The following is a 25,225-nucleotide window of genomic DNA, read 5'->3' as shown; positions in this document are numbered from 1 at the left end:
CACCCAATACGCGCTTCTGTCAGCAGCACCCACCTACCAGACCTGACCAACCACAGCAAGCCCAGCCGAGACTTGTGGCCCCGCCCTTGGCCACAAGGCCACGCCCACCCCTTAGGTGCAGGGCGGACCACCCTCCTTGGGGTGGACGTTGTTGGTGCGGGCGGGATGTTTGCAGAGCGCATGCGCAGCCTGAAGACGCGCCGACGCAGTCTTTAGGCGCCAGCGAGCACCGGGGAAGATGGCGGAACGCAGTCATAAGTCCGTGCTATTCGTGTGTCTGGGTAAGGGTGCGCTTGGGACGCTGAGGGCCTCTCGTGTGCCCCAGGCTGCACACTCGACGCAAACCTGGGCCTGGGGCGGCGGCTTTGGTGGGCCGGGCTGGCGGAGCCCTCGCCCGCCGTGCCGTGTCCTCACTCGCCGGCCCTTCTCCCCGCGCTGCGTCCTCCCTGGCTGTCCTGTTCCCGCAAGCCCGAGTGCTCGGAGCGGGCCGCCGTCTGCCCCCCCCCGGCGGCCTGGCGTCCGCGGCACGGCGTCCCCGGTTCTACCCGCCCGTGGGGGAGGGCCTGCGGCTGCACGGGACGCGTTCTGCCGGGACCCTCCCCAGCCGAGGCTGCGCTGCTGCCCGCTGCCCACCTGCCCGCTGCCCACCTGCCCACCTGCCCGCTGCCCACCTACCCACCTGCCCGCTGCCCACCTACCCACCTGCCCACCTGCCCGCTGCCCACCTGCCCGCTGCCCACCTGCCCGCTGCCCACCTGCCCGCTGCCCACCTACCCACCTGCCCACCTACCCACCTGCCCGGCTGCCCACCTGCCCGCTGCCCACCTACCCACCTGCCCGGCTGCCCGCTGCCCACCTGCCCCGGCTGCCCACCTGCCCACCTACCCACCTGCCCGGCTGCCCGCTGCCCACCTGCCCGCTGCCCACCTGCCCGCTGCCCACCTGCCCGCTGCCCACCTACCCACCTGCCCGCTGCCCACCTACCCACCTGCCCACCTACCCACCTGCCCACTGCCCACCTGCCCGCTGCCCACCTGCCCGCTGCCCACCTACCCACCTGCCCACCTACCCACCTGCCCGGCTGCCCACCTGCCCGCTGCCCACCTACCCACCTGCCCGGCTGCCCGCTGCCCACCTGCCCGCTGCCCACCTGCCTGCTGCCCACCTACCCACCTGCCCACCTACCCACCTGCCCGGCTGCCCACCTGCCCGCTGCCCACCTACCCACCTGCCCGGCTGCCCGCTGCCCACCTGCCCCGGCTGCCCACCTGCCCACCTGCCCACCTACCCACCTGCCCGGCTGCCCGCTGCCCACCTGCCCGCTGCCCACCTGCCCGCTGCCCACCTACCCACCTGCCCGCTGCTCACCTACCCACCTGCCCGCTGCCCACCTACCCACCTGCCCACCTACCCACCTGCCCGGCTGCCCGCTGCTCACCTGCCCGCTGCCCACCTACCCACCTGCCCGCTGCCCACCTACCCACCTGCCCGCTGCCCACCTGCCCGCTGCCCACCTACCCACCTGCCCGCTGCCCACCTGCCCGCTGCCCACCTACCCACCTGCCCGCTGCCCACCTACCCACCTGCCCACCTACCCACCTGCCCGGCTGCCCGCTGCTCACCTGCCCGCTGCCCACCTACCCACCTGCCCGCTGCCCACCTGCCCGCTGCCCACCTACCCACCTGCCCGCTGCCCACCTACCCACCTGCCCGGCTGCCCGCTGCCCACCTGCCTGCTGCCCACCTACCCACCTGCCCGGCTGCCCACCTGCCCCGGCTGCCCGCTGCCCACCTGCCCGCTGCCCACCTGCCCCGGCTGCCCACCTGCCCGGCTGCCCGGCAGCCCACCTGCCCGCTGCCCACCTGCCCCGGCTGCCCACCTGCCCCGGCTGCCCCGGCTGCCCTGGCTTGTTGGCCGCGCCCTGAGCTGCCCTTCTTAGCAATGTCCACCAAAGGAGGCTGACGGCCTAGGTTCCAACTTCCCAGTATCCCACACCTTCTGTAAACTTGGTCTCCGTGCATGAAAACTGTGACGTTTTGAACATTAACCCTTCAGATACTTTCTATCTCAGAATTATTTTGATTCTTAGGATTTCAACATTGAGGCTTCCTTACTCAAAATAGAATTCACGCTTTAATTCTCAGTGCTTCCAACCCCTGAAGATGACTACTGAGTTGTCAGTAGTCCAGTTCTTCTTCCAGATACACATTTTCTACAGAAAAAGCAGCTCCTCTTTAGGAAGGCCGTTTACCACAACTTTCCTACCCCCTTACCAGTTCCCACCCACATGTGGGTGCTCCCTTCCTGATCCAAATACAACTCTTGTTAAGATGCTCTACTTTTTCGGATAATGTGTTGCATCTTGTCTGGAAGCCCTTGTATTTTATGAGGTCAAATTGATATACACCTCTTTGCTTCCTCAAAGAAATACACTGCTTCCTTTGGCCCTTGAGATACTTTATTACAGAAATTTCATTGTAATTATTTGACAAGCCTGTTGAGATCCTAGTGAGATTTAGCTGTATTACAAGTAATAACTATGGCATGTTTTTCTTTGTTTTTCCAATTTTAGGGTAGTATGGTATATGAACCTAAGTATTGGTGGTAGTTTATTTCTATGAGGCAAAATGTAAACAACCCACCCTATTGATAGTGACCATCATTGGATTTTTGAGGTCCTTAGTGTACTGGAGAAATAGCAAATTTATTAAACAGTTTGTTTCAGGTTGGGTAATTATAAGTGTCCCAGGCTGTGTTTATTTTTTTAATAATGTTGGATTTTTTTCAGCATAGTGGCTGTTAATAGGCAAGTGTATGCTTGCTTATATTTTTCTTTAATACAGCAACTTTTTCCCCTCTCCCACTAACTATATTCCAAGCAGTGGGGATGATAGAGTAGTGAACACCACAGATAACACTCAGTCACTGTTTGCCAGTTGAGCAGTGCTATTGTACTGGTTCACTTAAAGAAAAACCAGGAATTGGTGGGAGTGGGGTGCAGTTTGTGACTAGAAAAGTCTCACCTGAAGTGACCCACATGTGAGCAGATAATTAAAGGGAGTGAGGAGGCATGTTTATTCTGGGCCAGATGTCAGCTGGTGTGGTTTTTAGGCAGTCCTGCTGGCCATAGCCCCAAATAGGGAAGCCACGGTGGCTAGACCTGGAGACAGGAGGCCTTTCTCAACCTTGAGTCCTCCTTTGTGTCTGAGGAGTGTGTAGATAACTTGAGTGACTGTTTTGTCTGCTTCCATAGATAACTAATATCCTCCTTGATGCATGTAGAAATCTTAGGTCCTTACATACAGTGGATGCTTTAGGCCTGATTATGCATATCCTATAAAAAAAAAAAAAACAGTGAACACTTTAGCTTTGAGGTAAAACCAGTGGTTTTGCCCTAGACAACTCAAATTATCAAACTTAAGTATGTCCGAATATAACTTTATTCATAGACACCAGCATTGGAACATTACCTAATTGGTCACATGTTACAAGTTTTTCTGCTTTTGCATTTTTTCACCTACTTAAAACTAAAAATTACTTATAGCCTTCTGTGCAGTATACAAAGGTGGTAGTCCAAGAGATGTAATTTCTGGACCCCTGTTTGTGGTGCAGATCTTGGGAGACTTGTGTGAAGACTTTGACATGCTAGATAAGTCACTGTCGTGGCCAGGAATATAAGCTGCAGTGTAGAGATTAGACTGAAGGAGGGGCCGGTTCTAATGAGGGTGCCCTTGCTAGTAAGGTGGAAAATCTGGAGATGAGGGGTGGGGAGAGAGTATGAATGCATTCTATACAGTAGTCCACCCAGGAGACAGTGGGAGCTGTATGCTTGGAACATAAAAGATTTATTATTTCAGAGCCTTCAGTTAGGCTCTTGATATTGAAGTGTAGAAAAGCAGCTGAGGTTTGTTAGTGGTTGGGGTATTGGTTGAGCAGAAGAGCTTCTTACTTCAGCAAGGTTGTGAGAAGAGCTTTGTGCTCTTAAGCTATACCCACTGGGGAAGGTGGCTTTGATCTGAGCCCCAGCCAGTGTGGCTGGGAAGAGAACCTTGGTGGCATATTATTGGACCTTGTTCTAAAGGCAAAGCCTGAGGCTCTACTGGTGGCCAATTGTGCTCCATTTTCTGTTGTTTTTATTGGACAGGATTGAACCCATGCTCTTGCACATGGCTAGGAAAGGTTCCTGCCACACAGCTAAATCCCCAATCCTTGTGGATTTTAATAATGTATTTTATAGTATTAACTTTGGGAATCTGGAAACACTAGATTACAAGTTACTAGCATTTGGAGTTCTTTACGGTTGATTTTGCACTTAGTATTACTTATAGTTTTTCCAGGAGAGCTTTTTTTCAGTCTATACTTTGTTTCACTTAATTGCTTTAAATATAACTATCTGGAGGCAAAATATGGATGAATATTCCCTTAAACACTGACTAGCTCAAGTTTTTGTATTACTATGGAGAAATTAAGCTGTTATTTTACAGTGAATGATAGTTATTAGGAAAGAGGTGGAGTCGGGCTAGTTTCTTATTGTTGTTAGTTTGGTGGTGGTACTGAGGTTGAACTCAGGGTTGTTCATAGGTAGAAACTCTTATCTCAAGTCCCAGCCAGAGCCTGTTGGGTCTTGTTTTTTGTTTTTCCTCCAAGCCATCCTAGACACCAGAGTCCCGTTTATACCTCCCATCTAGCTAGGTGATGGGGGTCTTGCAGTCTTTTTGCCCCTTATGGCTTCAAACTATGATCACCTGATCTATGCCTTCCAAGTGGCTGGGTTTACAGGTGTGAGCTACCATGCACAGCCTAGGGTTCATCTATTGTGTTTTTAAATGCTGAAATATAGACATCTACTACTATTTCTAGAGTTCTAAAATAACACTTATCCTGACTTGGCATACAGTCAAGGTATTACCAGGGGTATCCTCTGATGATGTGATCATACACTCTTAGGAAGCCTTTCAATAGTAAGGTATTTGCTGATGGTAATACTTGTTGAAAAATCAAACAAAAATTAGATTGTGGAAAGGAAAAACTTCATAATATGCACTAGTATATAGAGGTCATTCAAAATTAATTCTTGTTTTATGTAGTTTAAAGAAGAGACTTTTTACAACTATAAGAAATCACAATGTATATTAAAAGGGCTCAGGTCTTGTAATATAGAAGCTGAGGAAAGTGGAAGTGAATTGGTCCAGGGACTGGAGCATTAGTGTTTTATCACATGTCTGAAAATTCTGGTTCATCTTGTTTACCAAAAGCTAGGAGAGTCCAGCTTTGGAGAGTAACATCTGTCATGTAATAGCCTCTCTTCTAACAGTTTCACTTTCCTCTCTTCATTTCCTATAGCCACCTTTTTAATTGTAATCCTAATGTTGGCTTACATGATACCCCAAAATGTGGTGCTTTATCTTGCTGAGTACTTTGAACAAAGTCTCTGACCTTCTGCCTACTTGTTTCTTATCCTTGAAGCAAAATTAAATTTCACTAAGGCATATCATAAAAATAATAATTCCCTCCCTCAAGTCTTAGACCTAGAAAGATTAATTACTCTTCTTCTTTGAAGAACTTCCCTTCAGTAAGGTCCTGCCCCATATTTGGGAAGATAATACTATACAGAGAAGTCAAGAATAATCTGCCTTGCTGAGTTCTGCTCTGTCTTTCACCGTTAGTAGTCTTTGTCCTGACATTCTGCACAGTGGTGCAGAATTCATTGAACTTTAGCATGAAACTGCAACAGTCTTTGCATTTTCATTTTGAAGCTTCCTATGGCACATAAAGTTGATTAAATAAATCTATTAGACTTTTCTTTTGTTGACCTATCAGAATTGAGTGAGTGATGTTCAGATGAATAAGGAAAGGGATCACACTTTTCTACCTCACACTCTTGTCCATCAGCTTTTTCATATTCACCTCATAGATGGTTTCTTTGCCTTTAATTTCTCTAAAAGGGTCGGCAGTTATTTTCCTATGTTAGAAATAGCTTTCTGTATGTGCCCTAGCACAGTGCCTGGCTCAGAAGCAGTAAGTGTATTAACGCCTTGTGGAACTGATGGTATCGCCTTTTCCCTGGAGCTTTCAAGTTACTGTGCTGTATTGAGTCCTGACCTGGGTGTGTTGTTAGGACCCCCAGGCCTGGCCCCCTTGTGTGCATTCACCGCCATCTGGTTATGAACCGACACAACTGAATCCTTGAGTCTGCCACCCCTGGATCCAGTGCTTCTTTCTGCCTATTAGAACCCTTCATCTGTCCAGTCAGAATTTTCCTTCTATTTTGTCTTTGTAGAAATTTAGTTTTCTGTGTTCCTGTAGGGTAGTGTCCGTCTGCATTTATTTTATTTTGATTATACTATCTCCTTGTGTACAGGGCTGGCCACATATACCTTTTTGTAGAGATCAAATAAATGTCTTTTGTCTTTCCCCTGTGTGTTAACAAAGTTGGCCCTTCTGTTGGCTCTGGAGAAGTAACCTCTAATTTCTTAGGGACTTTCTAGGAATAGTGGAGTGTCTGTTTATCACAGTGGCCCTGTAGTTTATACTAGAGAGAGACACAGTCTTGAGCTAGAAGCCCTGTGAGCCACATACAGCAGTGGGAGGGCCCTGAGGTGAGTTCAGCCACATGACCAATTCAGTCAGTTGTCTTTACATCTTTAAATCTCAGTACCATCCCTCTCTACCAGCTATTGGGCAAGCTTCCTGGGTAGCAGTAGTGCTCTTGGAGTGCTGTCAACATTCGTGGCAAGAGGAGGGCACTTCATCGCGAAGGACAAGGAAACTTCCTAGTTTGTGCCTTCTTTTTTGGCTAGTTCTAATCAGTATCTTTTAATAAAAATGCCATATGTATCAAACTTCCCTGGGTATGGTGAGTCATTCTAGAGATTTGTCTAACACAATTGATGTCAAGATTCACAGGGTCTGTGAAGATCCCTGATTTGCAGTCAGCTGGAATGGAGTGAGAGTAGCCCTGGGGACTGTAACTTGGCTACTACTCTCAGAAGTTATGGGCAGCTGTGGCCGTTAGGAAGGGCTAACCCTGAACCTCAAGTTGGCTGTCTTCTGGTGGCCACACTCCTTTTAGCATAGGGCTCTTGCTCACGATCACTCAGTAGATCGTGTTGACTTCAGCTAAACGTGCTTGTTTATTTGGGCGCTGTTTTATGAATTAACTTATCCTCAAGTGTGATATTCTCCGAAAGCCCCACTGTTGGCAGGGAGACAGGCACTTCCAGTTCGGATACTTCATTTTAAACTGAGTTGCAACCTGCTTCATGGATTTCATGACTTGCTAGCTCATTAGCATCCTTGTGAGAGGTGATTTGGTTATTACTGCTTTCTTCATATTTTATACGTGGGTAGTTGGCGACATCACTGTACTTGTGTTTGATAGCTGCTCTGCATGGGGGTTCACCCTAGACTGCAGTGTTGGTCCTCCACAGAGCAGATTACAGCCACTCTGCCTTGGATGTACAGGGTCGACTGCCTTCATGTTAGGAGTCACTGTCCACCTTTCCACCACAGCTAACACTCTGTGCCCTCTTCCTTCTTTCTAAGGTAACATTTGCCGGTCACCCATTGCAGAAGCAGTTTTCAGAAAACTTGTAGCTGACCAAAATGTTTCAGATGATGTAAGTACCATTCAGTAACTTAAAGAGGCCAGCCTAAACACCTTTGGGCAGGAAGTGCTGGAACATTCTTTTTCTCTCCTGCAGTGGAGGATAGACAGTGCGGCCACATCCACATACGAAGTGGGAAATCCCCCTGACTATCGAGGGCAGAGCTGCATGAGGAAGCATGGCATCCCCATGAGTCACACTGCCCGGCAGGTACCGTACTGGCGCTTGACCTTTGTTTTTTCTTACAGTGGGCCATTGACAGCGGTGCTGTTTCCGACTGGAACGTGGGCCGTGCCCCAGACCCAAGAGCTATGAGCTGCCTAAGAAATCATGACATTAGCACAGCCCATAAGGCAAGACAGGTAGAAGAGATCTTGTTATAATTTATGCTACATAGAATTTCATAACCTGAAAAGTTGTGAGACACTGACCAAGCTTGTTAACCCAGAGTTAATTGAGTTCTAAAAGACTTGCATGACTAGGATTCTGTATTAAAATGTACATAAAGGTTGCATAAATCATGATGGGAGCATTGGCTACGAGCTAGCCTGAGCGTTCCTATTGTGTAGCAACACACCCTCCTTAAAAGTTGAAGTGGGATCTTAGCACGTACAGTCAGCTGCTCTGTGAGGGGCTCATGCTGCTCCTCCCAGCAGTTGATCTCTCTTGTCACATCCTGCTCCTGCTGGACACATGACGAGTTCTGAGTTTGGGGTTAGATGGTGCTGCTGTGAAAGGGGGTGTGTGTGCATGTGGTTCTGAAGGATTTATACCTAGCATTGAATTCCACATGTCAGGTTTACACAGCCTCATGAAACAACACTGGAGATGTGGCTTTTTTTTCCTCTCAAGTTTGTAGAAGATAGTATTTCTGATTTAATATTTTGGAAAATTTTAGCTCAATTTTTTGTTGCTGTTTCTTTGAAATGGCTGTCATTTTCTTAAGTACTGTAAGGGTTTTGTCCATCATTGGCTTCAGCAGCTTTCCTATGGGATTTAAAGAATGCTTCCTGAACTATGACTGGATGTTTTCATTTGGAAGTGGTTTGGAAGTGGGGCCTGAATAACTTGTAAGTGAAAAAGGTTCTCTCAGGCTATAAAGGCTGCGATCTTCGCAGTAAGGTCCAGTCAGTGCCACAGAGACCAAGAGGTAAGAAGCCCTACACTGTTACGTGCTTAGGGCTCCTGGAACTCACCTAGACCTGATTTTCTGTTGTCTGTGGCTGTGTTCCTGCTACAGTTACAAAGCTGAATACTTTCTGGGGAGAGAGTGTGTCCTGTAAGGCCGAGTCATGCCCGAGGAGCACATTCATAGCTTTGAAGATGAATTTTGATTTCTGTGTGTTTTTTGGTTGTTTTTGATAATGGGGCTGATTTGCAGAAGCTACTTCCCTGTAGCAGAAATGCTTCACTGTGCATTTTTGTAAGATGTAAGTAAAATCTTCCTTTTCTCAATTATTTTAACACCTAAAAATCATGTATGGATTGACTTAAGTTCTTAAGCATTTTTTAAGGATGAATTAATTGCAATAAGTCCCAAATAAGCAATGTTTAGATAGTTCTCACACAACTAATTTGGAAAAGTAGTATAATATTTAGTATTATAATACTTGTTCTAATAGATTTTGAAATAAGTGAATATTGTGGAATGTTATACAGTACGGAACTTTGTATTTGTTTAAATGATACACTAAAATTAAAGTACATTTATAAATGTTGGCATATTTTTAAAAAATGAGCAGCAAGCTTATTTATTGGGTTTTTGCTCTTGTCATTTTGGTTTATCCCCTTTGACCAGGTTTTCAGTGTTCCTGATAGAATTTCATTTGACAACTCTTTGTACATATGTATTTAAGTGTATTTCTAAGCCACACGCCAGTCCCTTTGGTGTTATGTTGCATTTTACAGAGGGTCTTAGGCTTTTCTTCAGGCCTTCTGTTGCAGTACTCCACTGAATTAGGGTGTGGAATTATCTCCACCTCCTAAGTAGCTGGGATTACAAGCATGAACAAACATTCCTGAGTTGATTTAGTTTTTTGAGATAGGGTCTTACTCTTTGCCTAGGCTTGCTTTGGACTGAGATCCTTCTGATTTTGCCTCCCAAATAAATAGGATGTTCATAACCCTAATATTTTAGGTGTTTTTGATTGTTGAGGATTTGATAGGGCTTGAACTCTGGGCCTGGGTGCTGTCCCTGAGCTCTTCAGCTCAAGGCTAGCACTCTACCACTTGAGCCACAGTGCCACTTCTGGCTTTTTCTGTGTATATGGTACTGAGGAATCAAACCCGGGGCTTCATGCACACTGGGCATATGACTGGGATTCTGTATTAAAATGTTACATAAAAAGTTACCTAAATCATAATGGGAAGGCATTGGCTATAAGCTACACTAACTTAACTTAGGGTTAACAGAGTTAACTCTACCACTAGGCCACATTCCCAGCCCTAAAGTTTTATTCTTAAAAATTATTTTCACTTTTGGTCTGAAACATGTTTTTGGTTTTCCTTTTCTTTTTGATTATATCATTATAATAGTCAAAATCCACAGATAATTCTTTCACTAACATTTTAAATAGGTTTACATTTATGATGTTAGAACACAGTATATGTTCATATTGGAGTCAGCAAAGGTCCTGGAAGGAACCATTTTCTGTGGTGGCCTAACCTGTGGACTTTGAATCAGAGAGAACCAAGCCCTACAATGTAGAGAACCAATCAGTCCGTTCCTGGCCCACATTTGACAGTCTTCTTGTCATTGGTCCTCTCACTGCATTTTCCTCTCTGCTTCTTTTTTTTCCTTAGCACATTTGTCCTCTTACACAGTCCCACAAAGACAAGATCTGTCACTTGAGCTGGTGTTTGTCACCATGGCCTAAGACATTCAGTGCTTATGAGCATGGAGAAAGGAGATGAGCATTGAGAATGGAGAGGATTAAGTATGAGGCATTTCAATGTAGTGTCAGAAATATACATTGTTGCCAGGCACAGGTGGCTCATGCCTGTAATCCTAGCTGCATAGGAGGCTGAGATCTGAGGATCACGGTTCAAAGCCAGCCCAGGAAAGTCCCCGTGAGACTCTTTATCTCCAGAAAGATAAACCAGAAAACTGGAAGTGGTGCTGTGGCTCAAGTGATAGAGAGCTTGCCTTGAGCAGAAGAGCTCAGCACCCAGGCCGAGTTCAAGCCCCAGGACTGACACCCCCCCCCAAAAAAAAAAAAAATAAAGAGAAAGAAAAAAAGAAATATACATTGTTACTAGGGGACTGAAGCTAATGATGAATTTTTATGTTTATATCATACATTATTTTGTAACTATCCCAAGAAACCTGTGATACAAAATTTCTTTGCAGCGCAGTTCAGGAAATACATTCACTGTGTTTTAACCTAAAAATGTCCTAAACTGGGCTAGGAAGTTGGCTCAGTGGTAGAGTGCTTGCCTTGCATGCATGAGGCCCTGGGTTCGATTCCTCAGCACCACATAAGCAGAAAAAAGCTAGAAGTGGTGCTGTGGCTCAATTGGTAGGAAGCTAGCTTTGAGCTGAAGAGCTGAGGGACAGTGCCCAGGCCCAGAGTTCAGCCCCACAATGGACCAAAAAAAAAAAAAAAAAGTCCTAAGTTATTTACTTAAATGGTTAATGAGTAACAGACTCAAATACAATGTATTTTTTTTAACTATGTGTCTGATCCTGATATAAATGTAGACCCTGTGTTTTGACTTATTTACTCAATTTTAGGTTACCAAAGAAGACTTTGCTACATTCGATTACATACTGTGTATGGATGAAAGCAATCTGAGGTAATCATATTTTAAAAAATATTTTTTTCTCAGTTCAGTATTAGGCCAGGTTTGCTGTCCAAAAGTACCTTTTATTATCTTACAGTGTTAATGTACAGTAATTGTTACAGTGTACAGAATTCACTTATTTAGTCTAGCAAGATGTTCAGATTATTTGCCTGGTAGATCTGTTTATAAAGATGTAACTATAAAGATGTAACTCCAGAAAGGGTTGGCTGATGGAACTGGATACTAGTGGGTTGTGATCTGTATCTGCAGAAGGTAATGCATTGATTTGTACAAGACTGGTTTTGTTACTGCTAATGATTTAAGAACTGGGTATTTTGGTTTTTTTGGGGGGGGGGGGTCCGGTCATGGGGCCTGAACTCTGGGCCTGGGCACTGTCCCTCAGCTCTTCAGCTCAAGGCTAGCGCTCTACCACTTGAGCCACAGCGCCACTTCCAGCTTTTTTCTTTTTGCTTATGTGGTGCTGAGGATTCTAACCCAGGGCCTCAGGTATTCAAGGCAAGCACTCTATCACTGAGCCACCTTCCCAGCCCCTTGCTGTTTTTTTTTTGTTTGTTTGTTGGTCATGGGGCTTGAACTCTGGGCCTGGGTGCTGTCCCTCAGCTCTTCAGCTCAAGGCTAGCACTCTACCACTTGAGCCACAGCACCACTTCCGGTTTTGGAGTGGCTAATTGGAGATAATAATCTCACGGACTTTCCTGTCTGGGCTGGCTCTGAACCTCCATCCTCAGATCTCAGCCTCCTGAGTAGCTAGGATGACAGGCATGAGCCACCAGTGCCCAGCTTTATTTTGTTATTTCTTATTCCCCATTATCTCTGCCCCTCTTTCCCCCAGTAAGTCTGACAAAACCGAAGACTTTTTTGATAACTGAAACTGATGGACTAGGTTATTAGACAGCAGTGACTATAGTGTTGATTTGTTCTGCAGGCCCCAGCAGTTCTTATTATCAAAGAAGAAATTAAGGAACAGAACTTAAAGTTACTAACCCAAGTTCATAGAGTGGGTGGATGTGGAAGATCTTATGCATTGCACTCACCACTCCAACCACAGCCCACCCTTGGTCCTTGCTCACTCCCCATTCGGCCCAACCTTGCCTGCCCATCTCTAAGATATAGCACACATGGCTTCCTTAGTGCCTTTCTGTTGCCTTTGCTGGTCTCTGAAACAGTGTCTTTTGGAGGGCTGTGTCAAAATAAATGAAAAAGAAGAACACTTAAAGATGTACACTTTGTGGGCAGAATCACTGAAAAGGTGCTGCTGTTGGGTCTACTCCCCGAGAGACAGAGCTGACCTAGTTGCATAGGGGTCCTGAGGCTCTGTAAAGGGTTGTGTTTCATTTCAATTCAGGTTACGTTGGCTGGACTTTGATGTAGGTATTTCTTAAACCCTCAGCAGATGTCCCTGTTTAACTTGAAACCATAGGTCAGAAAAATAAGTTCATGTTTCAATTTTGCAGAGATTTGAATAGAAAAAGTAATCAAGTTAAAAACTGCAAAGCTAAAATCGAACTGCTTGGGAGCTATGATCCACACAAACAACTCATTATTGAAGATCCCTATTATGTAAGTACATACAGTTCAGGCTGTGGGGCGGCCTAAAGATGGGCAAGCTGTAGCCTGTCATATTACATGACAGGCTGAGGTCTCTTAAGGACATCTTTGTTTTGCAGTATTGCTAGTATTTTTTCTTCCTGTCCTTTCAGGGAAACGACTCGGACTTCGAGCTGGTGTACCAGCAGTGTCTCCGGTGCTGCAGGGCCTTCCTAGAGAAGGCCCACTAGGCCAGCACTGCCCACAGCCAAGCCAGCGACTCACCCCACTAGTCCTGTGCCTAAGTGTAGTGGCGTTCCTTAGCCCCAGCCCCTGTTGTTTCTTCAGCTGACTTACTCTTTCTTATCTTAAAAATAATTGTAGGTGACAGTTAGTTTTATTTATCCAAGAATAAAAAGTTTTTGTTTGAGGAAATTAGTTGACTAGTTGAACTTCTCACTTTGCTGATTACAAAACAGTGGAACAAGCAAATGTGGGAGAACAAAATACAACTCAGGAAGTAATAATGACTGAGCTCCGGAAGACCTGGACAGTTTGGTCTACCTGGCATGTTGCCTGCCTAGCAATGTAGTGCCACTGCTCCCTGTATATTGTGCTGACCTGGGCTCGTGCAGAGTCACAATAGCTCTACTGATAGCAGCTCCTCTGCCTACCAGAGAAATGTTCTAGATCAGTTTACTCACAGTACACACTTACATGTTTAAGACAGAAGCAAGGCATGGGGTGCCTGTAAGTCCAGCACAGGGAAGCTGGGCAGGAGAATCATAAGTTCAAGCCAGCCTGGGTGATAGCTTGCCTCAGGATAACAATACAAAATAAGGAAGATTGGATTGGTGAAATAACTCTTTAGCCTTTTTACTGTTTGTTGCTTTGTGTCTAGTTCATTTCATGGGAGTAAGATTATTTGCTCCCATTTGAGCCACTTTGCCTTTAAGAATTGAATTCTGTATTGGAAGTACACTTGTATGCAGGTTACCTTTGGTCAGTAGAGAGTAGGTTTTCCATACACCTGCAACTCATCAAGTGTCCAAAAGAAAGGACCAAATGTGAAAAGTTTTAAAAATTGCAGAGTCCTGTTACTTTGGTGTGCTGTAAGGATATGTTAGTGATTACTCTTTCATCAGCACTTAGTAACGCTCAGGCAAACAGCTAACTTTGGTGCGCCATCAATTAGCTCACCTCACACCATAAAGATATTTCAGAAAAGATTGTCTTCAAAATAAACTGTGGAGTTACATAAGATAAATCTGGTGTTGGTTTGCTTTGTTAATGACAAGTAAAAAGCATTTGCAAACATCCCTTATGTGTTCCTTTCCACATGGTTAGCGGTGGTATGTGTATTATCCTCAATATTTGGGAAGTAAAACAGGGAGGCAGCACTTTGTTGCCACATATAGCATATCTAGGTGATGGGACACTTCCAGGAACCTGCCTAAAAATGTCCCTAACACGACTGTCCTTCTGGAGTCAGTGCCCCAGCTTCTGAGGAATTACTAGTACAGACAGAAAACTTAGGAGGGTAGGTTAGATTAGGACGAGGGTAAATTGAAAGAATTGAAAACTTGAGTGGTCATTCATCAGTAGGAAATAATCAAATGAGAACAAACAGTCTCTTGTTATTAGTTGTTTTTAATCTCAAATTCCTTACTCTCTTGTATTCAAGTAAAATTCTAGTTTTCTTTAATGTTTATACATACGTATGAAATAAACACGTAGGGCTTAATGGCTATTTGTTCCTTAGTGCTGGTCCAGATAGCACCATCTGATGGGGGCTGGTAACCAAGCACTGCTAGGTTTAACTGCTTTGCTAAGTTCAACTTATCTTTGTAGTTAGATCAATTGCATTTGTTTAAACTCTACCCATAAAGGTCTGGGACTGCTTAAAAGTCTTAGTGTTCTTCTTTGTTTGGTGGTGTCTTAACACAGATGGGAACAGAGAATGCATTTACTTGTATCAGCTATTGAATCAGGCCTAGCTCTTTGGGGAAATGTCACTAGTATTTAAAAACCTCAAAGCTGCTAATTTTCTTCTGCAGACAGGAACTTTTAAGTTTGATTTATACCTCCTAAGTTCTGTGACATGCCAATGAATCTTGGTAGATGTGCAAATCACAAATTCCCAGTGATAAGAGTTTAAAATCACTTTGAAGATTCCATATGACAAACATTTCATTTATTACTTGTTTTTATTTACATTATTTACATATTGCACAGTAGCTGGGATGCTATTTTACATTATTCTTACATAAGATAAATGGGATTAGCTTGGATGTATTCAGATTTATACTCTATTCCCTCCAAAACATGGTTGAAGTTTTTTGGCTTAAGTTCTTTTATATTTTTATGCAGTTCCAACTAATACTCTGGGAGCTTAATTGTAAAAGTAATAACAAAATATCAAATCATATTGTATGCTATATGAAAATATAGTTTTAAGATTTTTGCCTATGTCTCTAAGGAAATACTCTGATTTGCCTAACCAGGAAAAGGAAGTATTTTCTTCTACACAACACATCAAATGTAGTGTTTTCTTGTTTTTTTAATAGTTTGACAAGGATCATTGTCAAGTATACTGATTTACTGAATATATATTTGCACAGTGTCAACGTACAAAACAACGGAATTATGGAAGTCTGTCTGCAAAAATAAATCTCTGTCCACAGGGAATGGTAGAGAAGATGGTTCTGTTCCCTGTTGTTTTCCAAGGCACTTCGCAGGGTTCCTGGCATGTTGCTCCTTTGCAGCTGAAAAGAAGTACATTTGCTTTCATATAACCACTCAATTCTAGAGGACCTGTGAACAGCAGCCGTGTAACGTAACACATTTATAAACAAGGAATCTCAGTATGCATGTGTGTTTCTTCGTGTTCCAGGAAAGGCAGTCTCATTTATTCTGGAGGACAGCTTAGTTGTGTGGTTGTGTGCCTGCTGTGCCAGCAGGATGAAAACCATCATGCCCATGTGTGAAAGTTTAAGGAATCGCACTCAGGCTGGCCTGTGCAGTTGGAATCCCCAGGAATTCCATTCACAGTGATTGGGGATTTTTGCAGCAGTTATGCAAGAGCTGGCCTGCCTTTCACTTCCGCACAAGAGTAAGCAAAACTACTAACTTAAGACAATGTTAATTGTTTGTAGTACTACGTGTTAGAATACTATGTATTGTTTATTTTTAAAATGAGGGATAACTTCATTTACTAGGATATAGTCAGTAGGCTAAGCCTGGTACACTTCGGTTCTTACTAATCAAAACCACATTTAAAAAAAGTCCCAGAGCTCAGAATTTCCTTTAACTGAATCTGTAAGGCCAGTAATGTGTGTATGGCTCTCAGAGAACATACAGTTTCTCTTTGGTCTATGGAGGTTACTAACAGCTGCAGAGAAGAGACCCATGAATTTGCTCCTGGACCTCCTCTTGGACCTTGTAAAGGCAGTACCTCCTCCGGTTGGGCCTTTAAGAAGGAGGCTTTGGGCTGGAACTAGGACAGGCATCTGATCCTGGCTTAGGACAGATGATGGGCCCTGGGCCCTGAATGCAACTGAGGATGGCTTGGATTTAAGCAACAGAGCATGTATACAAGGGTACAGAGAGACTTGGGGTGGCTGGCAAGTTAGAGGTTTTCTATTGCAGTGTAATTTAATCTTCAAAAACTCAGGTTTATAAGCTTATTGTACCTGACAAGAATTATCTGTTTTAAACTATCTACTTCCTTGCCAGAATGAGCCTGTGACGTCTGTGACCATCAAGTGGGTGGCCTTGACGTAGACTCTTATGTGCACAAGCCTTAGCTGCCTGCCTAGTGTGCTTCAGATTCCCCTGGGAAGTGGAAGAGGACCAACATGTGACTCTTCAGTTCCCCCACCGTACATTTCGCTTGTTGCTTTCCTGTGATGTGCCCAGGTTATATTCAGCAAGCATAGCTGCAAGGGCAGGTCAAGCCCTTGTAGGACAAGGTCCCTGATGATGACCTGGCTTTAGGAAACAACTACAAGTCCCTGTGGGAGCAGTTAGCTGTCAGCAGAAGGGAGGCAGCGTGGCATGCAGACAGGGTAGTAAGGTCTTAGTGGGTGAGCTTCCCCTCTCAGCAACTTGAAATTGTTTTCAAAGAGGCCCCTGGTTACCTCTGGAACAGTGGTGACCCAACTAGAAAAAAGTGACATTCTTATCTCCCTAGCACATCAACTTGGGAAGAAAACAGGAATATATTTTTCCATTGTTTCAGAGAGAAAAGCCTTGCATGTCATAAAGATTGGAGAGCATCAGAGTAAGAAGGAAAGCATGAACTTTCCAGCTTTGACTGACATTAAAATACCTTTGCTTCCTACAGCAGAAAGAGCCAGTTATTTTTTATAGCCTTCTACTGCCTCACCCTGGTGTGATTCCTGTCATTTAATGGCACTCAGTGCTGATGGGGAGGCCCCAACCAGTTCCATTGTCCATCTCAGTGTGTGTACACTGCCTTCATTCACACAGCATCAGTGCATAAAACAGTCAGAACCAGAGCAATAAAAAAACAACCCTTTCATTATTTTCCTGGGCAGCTGGAATGTTTTCTGGTAATTGCTATTTGCAGGCAGGAAGCACATCTTACTGGTGGTGGCATGCACCCACCTGTCAGTGCCTAACACACTGACAACAGAGAGTATCAGACTGGCACAATTAAAGAGTTTTACCAAGCTGTCTAAAGTGCCTGAGTCCTGCAGCATTTGCATTAGGAAAATGAAGCATTCTGTCTGCTGTTCATTATTGGCTGCACAGTTGATAGTTGCTGCTGCTTGTCATATATTGTCCTGAACAGGCCAGTGCAAAATGGTAAACTAGAAAATGCCCTCTCATTTCTGCCACTACTATGTAAAACTGATAGCAACATTTACAGAGGGTGGCTAATCTATGTAAATATTTTTGCCTACTAGTGTTACTCTAATCCAGACCTTTATCAAATGTTATTAAATCAGTGGAGGAAGGTTGTATGGACCACAATAGGTTTTGATTTTTAATTTGTCAGCGTGAAAAAGCTATTCCCGTCCAGTGAAGATGATGCTCATTTTGACTCATTTTGCTTCATGCCTGTAACCTTAGCCATTTGAAAGACAGAGATCAGGGAGAATCATAGTTCAAAGCTAATCCTGGGAGGAAAAAACTCACAAGACCCCATCTCAACTAGTAGTTGGATGCAGTGGTACATGCCTGTCTTCCCAGCTTCTCAGGAGGCTGAGATCTGATACAGTTCCATGCCAACTGGGGCAGAAAAAAATCTCAAAATCAAGTCTCAAGGAAAAAAGCTTAGGCCTGTCATCCCTGCTACAAGAGGAAGTATAAGCAGGTGGATCTTCTTCAGGCCCTCTCTCAAACATAACACAGCCAGAGCAAAGGTGCTGAAGATATGCCTCAAGTGGTAGAGCATATGTCTAGCAAGCTCCAAACTCTTGAGTTCAAACCCCAATACAGCCAAAAATATTTGGCTGTGACCTGTCTGGGTTGATAACAGGACAATTCTCTTGTGATGGGCAGTGGCTGTTAACCTTGGCCCCCAACCAGCCATGTCTGGAGGTGAGTTAAATGGAACACGATTTCAACTGGTGGGCTTATCAGGAGGTAACTTGCAAACTGAGGAGCATTTGACTTCATTTATGAGTACTAGTCAACATGGAAAAGCCTAGGGGTAAATATGCACGATTTTAAATGTGTTTCTTTTCCAGGTTCTCAGAGTTGCAGTCAGCTGTGGGAAGTGTAGGCAGGGACACTGCCTGGCCACTGAGAGTGACCAGCAGGGGGCGCCTTTTGCTCACAGCTAAAGCTTTGAGACTTTTTTGACTGTGGTTTGCTAAGAATAAGGCTACATTGGCCAGATAATTCACATTTTATACTCCCATGAATGCTTTTTCACATTCCGAGTGGGGTTCTGACCAGCAGGCTCACCACCGTGACAATTTGGGAGCTTACCTTATCCCTCCATGCACATGGGACTGACAGCCAACCGGGTAAGAAGCCTGGCACATCTTTTATAGTCTACAGTGAAAACAAACCACAGGCCCTTGTCAGCTGCTAAGCAACAACATATAGAGTGGCTCTGTTTTTGCAAGTAAATCAACTGCATTAAATAATGTCCTACACTGACCCAAAAGCAATGCAGAACTCTGTCATCTGCAATCATGGGTCCTGATTTAATCATCTGTGGTCCTTCAGGTATGCTAGCATCACAAGCAAAAAGCCAGTAATGCACCTGAGGTTTACTCACAGCTACCCTTCGTCACATGGCTGCCGGGCTCATGGAGATGATTACAGTAGAGTTCTTTCCAGGGAATGATGACATCTTTAACTTTTAGTTCACCTACAGACTGAGTCCACATCTGAGCTACCTATATGACACAAAGACTTCTGCATTAGTCTTCAAAGTACAGTGAGTCAAAAATAAGAGCTGGGTAAAAGTAAAAGCTGGGTGCACTGATAAGCCTGGAGTCTTAGTCTTCAGGAGGCCAACAAAGCAAGAGTGCTGCAGGTTTGAGGCTAGCCTACATGGCAAGATCTTGTCTCAAAAAACCACCCCAAACTACAGAGCTAGTCTTGAGGGAAAAAAGCAAAAAACAAAAACAGAAGGTTAGGGTAAGTGTCTAGGCCCTGAGTTCAAGCCCTAGGTCCAACATGGAAGGAGGGAGGGCGAGAGGAAGAAGGGGAGGAAGGCTGGCCCCAAACTAAAAAAAAAAAAACAAAACAAAACAAAAAGAGAATAACGTTGCAGACATTTGGACTAGGCTTGGAAAAGAAGCAGCAAGCTGACTTCTGAGCACACACTGATGTTCTTGATGCCTTGTATAATTTCCCATTCCTCAGAAAACATTTTGAAATCTAGTGGCTATATCTGGAAATTTCTTCAAAATGAAGTTCGGTGGAAAGCTATAGTTGATTATAAATTACTAAAGTTTTATTTCTCAGGAGTAGAAAGGGAAAAGTTTGTACTCAGACCTGAATAAAAATGAGTAAACTGACAATAAGTCTGTACAATACGTTAGATAAGAAGCTTATGAGTTCCAAGAACATGCCTTCCAAATATTAATAATATATACCCTTTGGCTAGAGAACTGGTCATATAGACCACTTCTTCATTGTTCTTGTTCCACACTCTCAGGAAGGTAGCTTCCTCACTATGGTATGTACTGAAAGTGAGTGGGTGTTAAGTTAAAGGACTAGTCTCATCAACAGATCTGCTTCCATGTGTAACAGCGCTAAAGATCACAGCTGGTCCCCATCTCTCTGGGCACACAGGTCTCTAGCAGTGCACCCTAATGTATATACATTGAGTCACCTGGGGATCCTAAATGCAGATTTTGTTCCTTGGGATAGGAAGAAACCTGGTCCTACATTCTACAAAGCTCTCCTGGCCCACCCTTTCAGCTCCCCCTTTCTAGAATCTCAGGGATCTCCCTTTGTATAGCCTACAGTGGCCCAGAAGTGGTCAGTGCCAGATCCTGAGCTTCTTATGTTCTCAGCAGATGTAGAAGTAGCCACAAGTCGCTACTACAGCTGTCCCTCTAGTCTTACAGAAAAGGAGGTGGCTGCCTTGCAAAGACTTGGCAGAGAGGGGGCAAGAGCCCAAGTCTGACTCCCAAGTGGCAGCACTCCGGCATTTAAACTGTCCTTCATTCACAAGTTAAAGAATTACACCTAGTGACCCAAACTTCACTTTCAAATGTAAAAATCTATGTTCTTAGTCAGCAAAATGCATTCACATTTAAACAAGTAGAAGGTTCTGTTTCCTCAGGAAGCTAATTAGTAATTTTCAACAGAGGATGCTTCTTCAGGGAATTGGGACAGAGGGTTCACACCAAAGCCCAGAGGATGAGACCAACTCGGGGCTCCAAAAACGGAGAACTGAACTCTGCAGGGAGTGTGTGCCCCTTGCACTGAGAGCCTCCTGTGTTTGAAAAGATGTCATAATGCGGTGTATCCTGGCAGTGTCCCCACAAAAAAGCAGCCCTATAATGAAGGTGATGCCATTCAGAATGGCTCTGCTGCCTGAGCAGAGAAAAAACTTCTATGCCATGTAAAATGCGACGTTCTGGAAGGCAGGATGGGCTGCCTGGGCTGCTCATGTCTGGGTTATCTGAAAGCAGCCAGCCAGGTGCCTGGTGTGTCGTGGCTTTTCTCTTTGAGCTTTAAAGGAAGTGAAAGTTGCCATCTGGTTTTATGGGGGAAAATGATTTTATGAAGAGCATACAGAATTACTTGGCAAAATAAAATACTGTGCTATGGACAAACAACCAAAGTATGTCAAAGAGAATGAAAAGAAAGCAGAGAAGAGAAAGTTTTGGTTAAGATTTGGATAGGAGCAGGAACTTCACGTTCCTGAACCAAAGAGTAGAATTTTAAAATAGCAAAATTCCTGGGTAATGAGGCTGTTATTACTGATGGAAAGAAAAAGTCTCCATTCAGGGCAGTGGAGATGGACTGGAAAGATTAGCGCTCATTCCAGGTCAAGTGTGGTGTCCACTGCTGTTGAATTTAGCTGTTTGCTCAGGTACTTGAGCATCCTGGCTCATAGCTCAGTCAGACAGGGTTGGACATGGCCCTTACGCATTTCAGATGTCAGAGTCTGCTGTGTGGAAGGGTGTGGAAGGCTGCCGGTCAGTTAGGTATTGACTTACATGCAGGGATGGTGCAGTCTCGAGTGTTGTGGTAAAGTCTGTGGAAGTGTTTGCTGCACTTCGGACTGAAATAAAGAGGCCCTGGAACACAGAAGAAGATGGCCATGAAGGCTCTGGGAGCAAAGGAGCAGATTGGGATCAGGAGTGAGAGAATACGCACCTGTGAGGTGTTTCAGAAACTTGTCCTTCATCCTCAGATCTCTAGGAACAATCTCTGCAGGGAGAGAGATCATTACACTTTATCAAGTAATTATCAAATGTGATTTTGTGTGAATATTGAAGAAAATTTTGGGAATTACACTGCCAATTACAAAATTACAAATTAGATAAAAGCCTTGACTCACATAAAATACAATGTAAAGCCAGACTAGGGAATATCTTTTCCAATAGTATCAACTTGTAACATATCAATAGCTATTTTCTATGACTATGATAGAGTCAGAGACCATAAAGTTACAAAGTGAAGAAAGATTTATTCTTTGCATAGCTTCCAATGAATCACCTTAAGACTTCATTTTGAGGAGCTTGGGAACCAAATTCCATGGTATTTCAATGTTCTGGAAAGAAACTCAAAGGAAGTGCTACAAAAGTTCTATCTTAAAGGTAAATATGTTGCAAAAAGGACAAAATGCTTTTCAAACCATTTGCTATAAAGCCTGGTAAGCATGATTGGGAATAGACCACTGGCCTGGTTTACAACCCAAGTGGCGTTTTCTTACTCCTGCTGCTCTTCTTTAGAAACTGTCCCCAGCAAAGTTTTCCTGGTTTGCTTTCTGGTGCAGGCCTTTCTTTTTTGGGGGAGGGGGGTGCGGTCGTGGAGCCTGAACTCTGGGTCTGGGTGCTGTCCCTCAGCTCTTTAGCTCAAGGCTAGCGCGCTACCACTTGAGCCATAGTACCACTTCCGGCTTTTTTTTTCTGCTTATGTGGTGCTGAGGAATCGAACCCAGGGCCTCATACATCCAAGGCAAGTGCTCTACCACTGAGCCACCTTCCCAGCCCCAAATGTAGGCCTTTCTTTTTGCTTTTATTACAGTTTTTGTGGTCAGTTCCCATTCCCCAGACGAGGCCAGTAACTTCTCTATGATTATATGTAAGATGTCACACTTTATTTTACCAGAAATAATTCTTCCCTTCCCACTTCTCAAAAGGACACTGGTGTTTGGGTCTTCCACATGCAGGGTGGAGACCTCGCCCCAATGTCAGTCTTCATTTACTTTTCACTTGAATCAGTCCGCACAGAATTGACCTTATCATATTTGACCTAATTGTGTCATGAAAGCATTAAAAGCTTGCATGCTTCTCTGGGAAATTCCCCATAGGCAGCTGCTCTGGGAAGGGCTCCACCAAGGGGAGAGCTTGGACCATTTCCTTCCCAACCAAACCCTGTACTGAGAACACTTCCATCTCCAAAATAGCAGATGTCGGTTTTGTGCAGAAATTCCTAACCTAGGCAACAGCTCCAAGTCTTAGGTGTAAACTAGGAATGGTTATTTAAGGGGCTCAAAAGCCTCCTGTTACTACCAGGTCCTTTTTCAGAAAGAAGTAAAGAAGGGAGCAAGGAAGAGAGGAAGGAGACAGGGCGGGAAAGGGGAGGGAAGAACCAGTACAAATTCTTTTTCAAACAATCAAAATTGATTTTTTAAATGTGTTTCTCAAAGGCAATTTTATTTGCAAGAAAATACGAATCTTCTTGTAAGGCATCTGGAGGGTTCTACTGCCAGGATCCTGGGCAAGGACAGCCACAGCCCCTTGGCCTACAGTGTGGGGCATTCTGCTCCCTTCAGGTCTGCACTTCAGCCCTCACCTGCTGTCCCCGGACCCTGACCTCTGTCCCCAGACCCTGACCTCTGTCCCTAGACCCTGACCTCTGTCCCTAGACCCTGATCGCTGTCCCCAGACCCTGACCACTATCTCCAGACTCTGACCGCTGTCCCCAGACCCTGACCACTGTCCCTGGACTCACCTGCTGTCCCTGGACCGTGACCTCTGTCTCTGGACTCTCACCTGCTGTCCCCGGACCCCGACCACTGTCCCCAGACCCTGACCACTGTCCCCGGACCCTGACCACTGTCCCCGGACCCTGACCTCTGTCCCCAGACCCTGACCACTGTCCCCGGACCCTGACCACTGTCCCCAGACCCTGACCGCTGTCCCCAGACCCTGACCACTGTCCCCAGACCCTGACCACTGTCCCCGGACCCCGACCACTGTCCCCAGACCCTATCCTCTGTCCCCGGACCCTGACCTCTGTCCCCAGACCCTGACCTCTGTCCCCAGACCCTGACCACTGTCCCCGGACCTTGACCTCTGTCCCCAGACCCTATCCTCTGTCCCCAGACCCTGACCGCTGTCCCCGGACCCTAACCTCTGTCCCCGGAACCTGACCTCTGTCCCCAGACCCTAACCTCTGTCCCCAGACCCTGACCGCTGTCCCCGGACCCTAACCTCTGTCCCCGGGCCCTGACCTGCTGTCCCCGGGCCCTGGCCGCTGTCCCCAGACCCTGACCTCTGTCCCCGGGCCCTGACCTCTGTCCCCGGGCCCTGGCCGCTGTCCCTGGGCCCTGGCCGCTGTCCCCGGACCCTGACCACTGTCCCTGGACTCTCACCTGCTGTCCCCGGACCCTGACCTGCTGTCCCTGGACCCTGGCCGCTGTCCCCGGGCGCTCCCCCGCGGTGGACCCTCCCCCGTCGGCCGCTGGGGCGCACCCCGCCCGGACTCACCCACTCTCTGCTCCTCGGGGTCGGGCCCGTAGTCCGCCGCCTCCCTGCGGCCCAAGGCGAAGCCCGGCTGCCCGAGCCCCGGCAGCTGCTTGGCCTCGCCCAGGTGGAGCGTCTGCAGCTCCCGGACCAGCTCCGCCAGCAGCCGCAGCAGGGAGCGTCGGTCGGCCGGGCCCCGGGGCTGCGCGCGCGCCCCGCGCGGGCCGGCCGCGCTCAGCACCAGCAGCAGCCCCAGGAGCAGCGGGCGCCCGGGCGCGCGCATGGTCCGGCGGGCGGGCGGCGGGCCGTCGGGGCCGGCGGGGCCGGCGGCGGCGCGGCCCGCGGGGGAAGCGCGCCCGCCCCGGCTCCGCGCTCCGCGCCGCACCCGCCCCGCGTCCCGCACGGGGCCCCGAGCGGACCGGCGCCCGCACAACTTTCCGTCCCCTCGCGGGGAGCCCGGCCGCACCTGCCGCGCGCCGCCCGCCGGCCACCTGCGCCCGCGCCGCCCCGCGCCGCCGTCCGGGGCTCGGCGCCGGGTCCGCCGCCGGGCAGCGCGCTCCTCCGCCTCGGGCCGCGCGGGCTGGCGGGCGCTCCGGGCGGATCGCACGAGTCCGCCGGCCGCGGGCGCCTCTTATCCCCGAGGCCGCCGACGTCAGGCGGGTCCCCGGGCGCCGCGCGCTTTAATTAGAACCGCGGGCGCGGATCTCCGCCAGCCCCCGCCCGCCCCCGTTCCCCCGCCCCGCGGCCCGCCGCCCCCCGCGGTCCCGCCCCCCGCGGTCCCGCCCCCCGCGGTCCCGCCCCCCGCCGCCCCCACGGCCCCACCCCCTCCACGATCCCACCCACCCACGGTCCGGACCCCCGCCGCCCCCCCACGATCCCACCCACCCACCCACGGTCCCACCCCCCCCACGATCCCACCCACCCACGGT

The 25,225-nt window shown here is 46.9% G+C and overlaps 2 protein-coding genes across 3 annotated transcripts; one reads left to right on the top strand and one right to left on the bottom strand.

Moving 5' to 3' along the window:
• The first annotated feature begins 153 nt into the window (after positions 1 to 153).
• Acp1 (acid phosphatase 1) lies at positions 154 to 14,846 on the top strand. 2 transcript variants are annotated; one of them, XM_070014675.1, is made up of 6 exons: positions 154 to 281; positions 7,547 to 7,620; positions 7,705 to 7,818; positions 11,342 to 11,403; positions 12,867 to 12,972; positions 13,113 to 14,846. In XM_070014675.1, the coding sequence occupies exons 1-6, from the start codon at positions 239 to 241 to the stop codon at positions 13,188 to 13,190; spliced, it is 477 nt and encodes a 158-aa protein (XP_069870776.1). In that variant the 5' UTR covers positions 154 to 238; the 3' UTR covers positions 13,191 to 14,846. The 2 variants fall into 2 exon arrangements, with proteins under 2 accessions (XP_069870776.1, XP_069870775.1); XM_070014674.1 differs by lacking the exon at positions 7,705 to 7,818 and adding an exon at positions 7,857 to 7,970 and having other exon boundaries at positions 157 to 281.
• Positions 14,847 to 15,031: 185 nt separating this feature from the next.
• On the bottom strand, positions 15,032 to 24,579 carry Alkal2 (ALK and LTK ligand 2). Its single transcript, XM_070014677.1, has 5 exons — positions 24,321 to 24,579; positions 21,760 to 21,813; positions 21,600 to 21,680; positions 18,901 to 18,966; positions 15,032 to 15,704 (listed from the first exon to the last, which is right to left on the bottom strand). The coding sequence occupies exons 1-4, from the start codon at positions 24,577 to 24,579 to the stop codon at positions 18,902 to 18,904; spliced, it is 459 nt and encodes a 152-aa protein (XP_069870778.1). The 3' UTR covers positions 15,032 to 15,704; position 18,901.
• Positions 24,580 to 25,225: the final 646 nt, after the last annotated feature.

The sequence above is a fragment of the Dipodomys merriami genome, unplaced genomic scaffold (genome assembly GCF_024711535.1).
Source record: "Dipodomys merriami isolate MVZ:Mamm:240054 unplaced genomic scaffold, mDipMer1.0.p SCAF_99, whole genome shotgun sequence".
Taxonomy (NCBI): Eukaryota; Metazoa; Chordata; class Mammalia; order Rodentia; family Heteromyidae; genus Dipodomys; species Dipodomys merriami.
This window is presented reverse-complemented; position numbering and strand designations above follow the sequence as displayed.

Coding starts and splice junctions, on each gene's coding strand:
- Acp1 (XM_070014675.1), top strand. CDS start 239: ATGGCGGAACGCAGTCATAAGTCCGTGCTATTCGTGTGTCTGG. Junction 282..7,546: donor CGTGCTATTCGTGTGTCTGG/GTAAGGGTGCGC, acceptor CTTCTTTCTAAG/GTAACATTTGCCGGTCACCC. Junction 7,621..7,704: donor ACCAAAATGTTTCAGATGAT/GTAAGTACCATT, acceptor TCTCTCCTGCAG/TGGAGGATAGACAGTGCGGC.
- Alkal2 (XM_070014677.1), bottom strand. CDS start 24,579: ATGCGCGCGCCCGGGCGCCCGCTGCTCCTGGGGCTGCTGCTGGTGCTG. Junction 21,814..24,320: donor CCCCGAGGAGCAGAGAGTGG/GTGAGTCCGGGC, acceptor CTCTCCCTGCAG/AGATTGTTCCTAGAGATCTG. Junction 21,681..21,759: donor GTTTCTGAAACACCTCACAG/GTGCGTATTCTC, acceptor TCTGTGTTCCAG/GGCCTCTTTATTTCAGTCCG.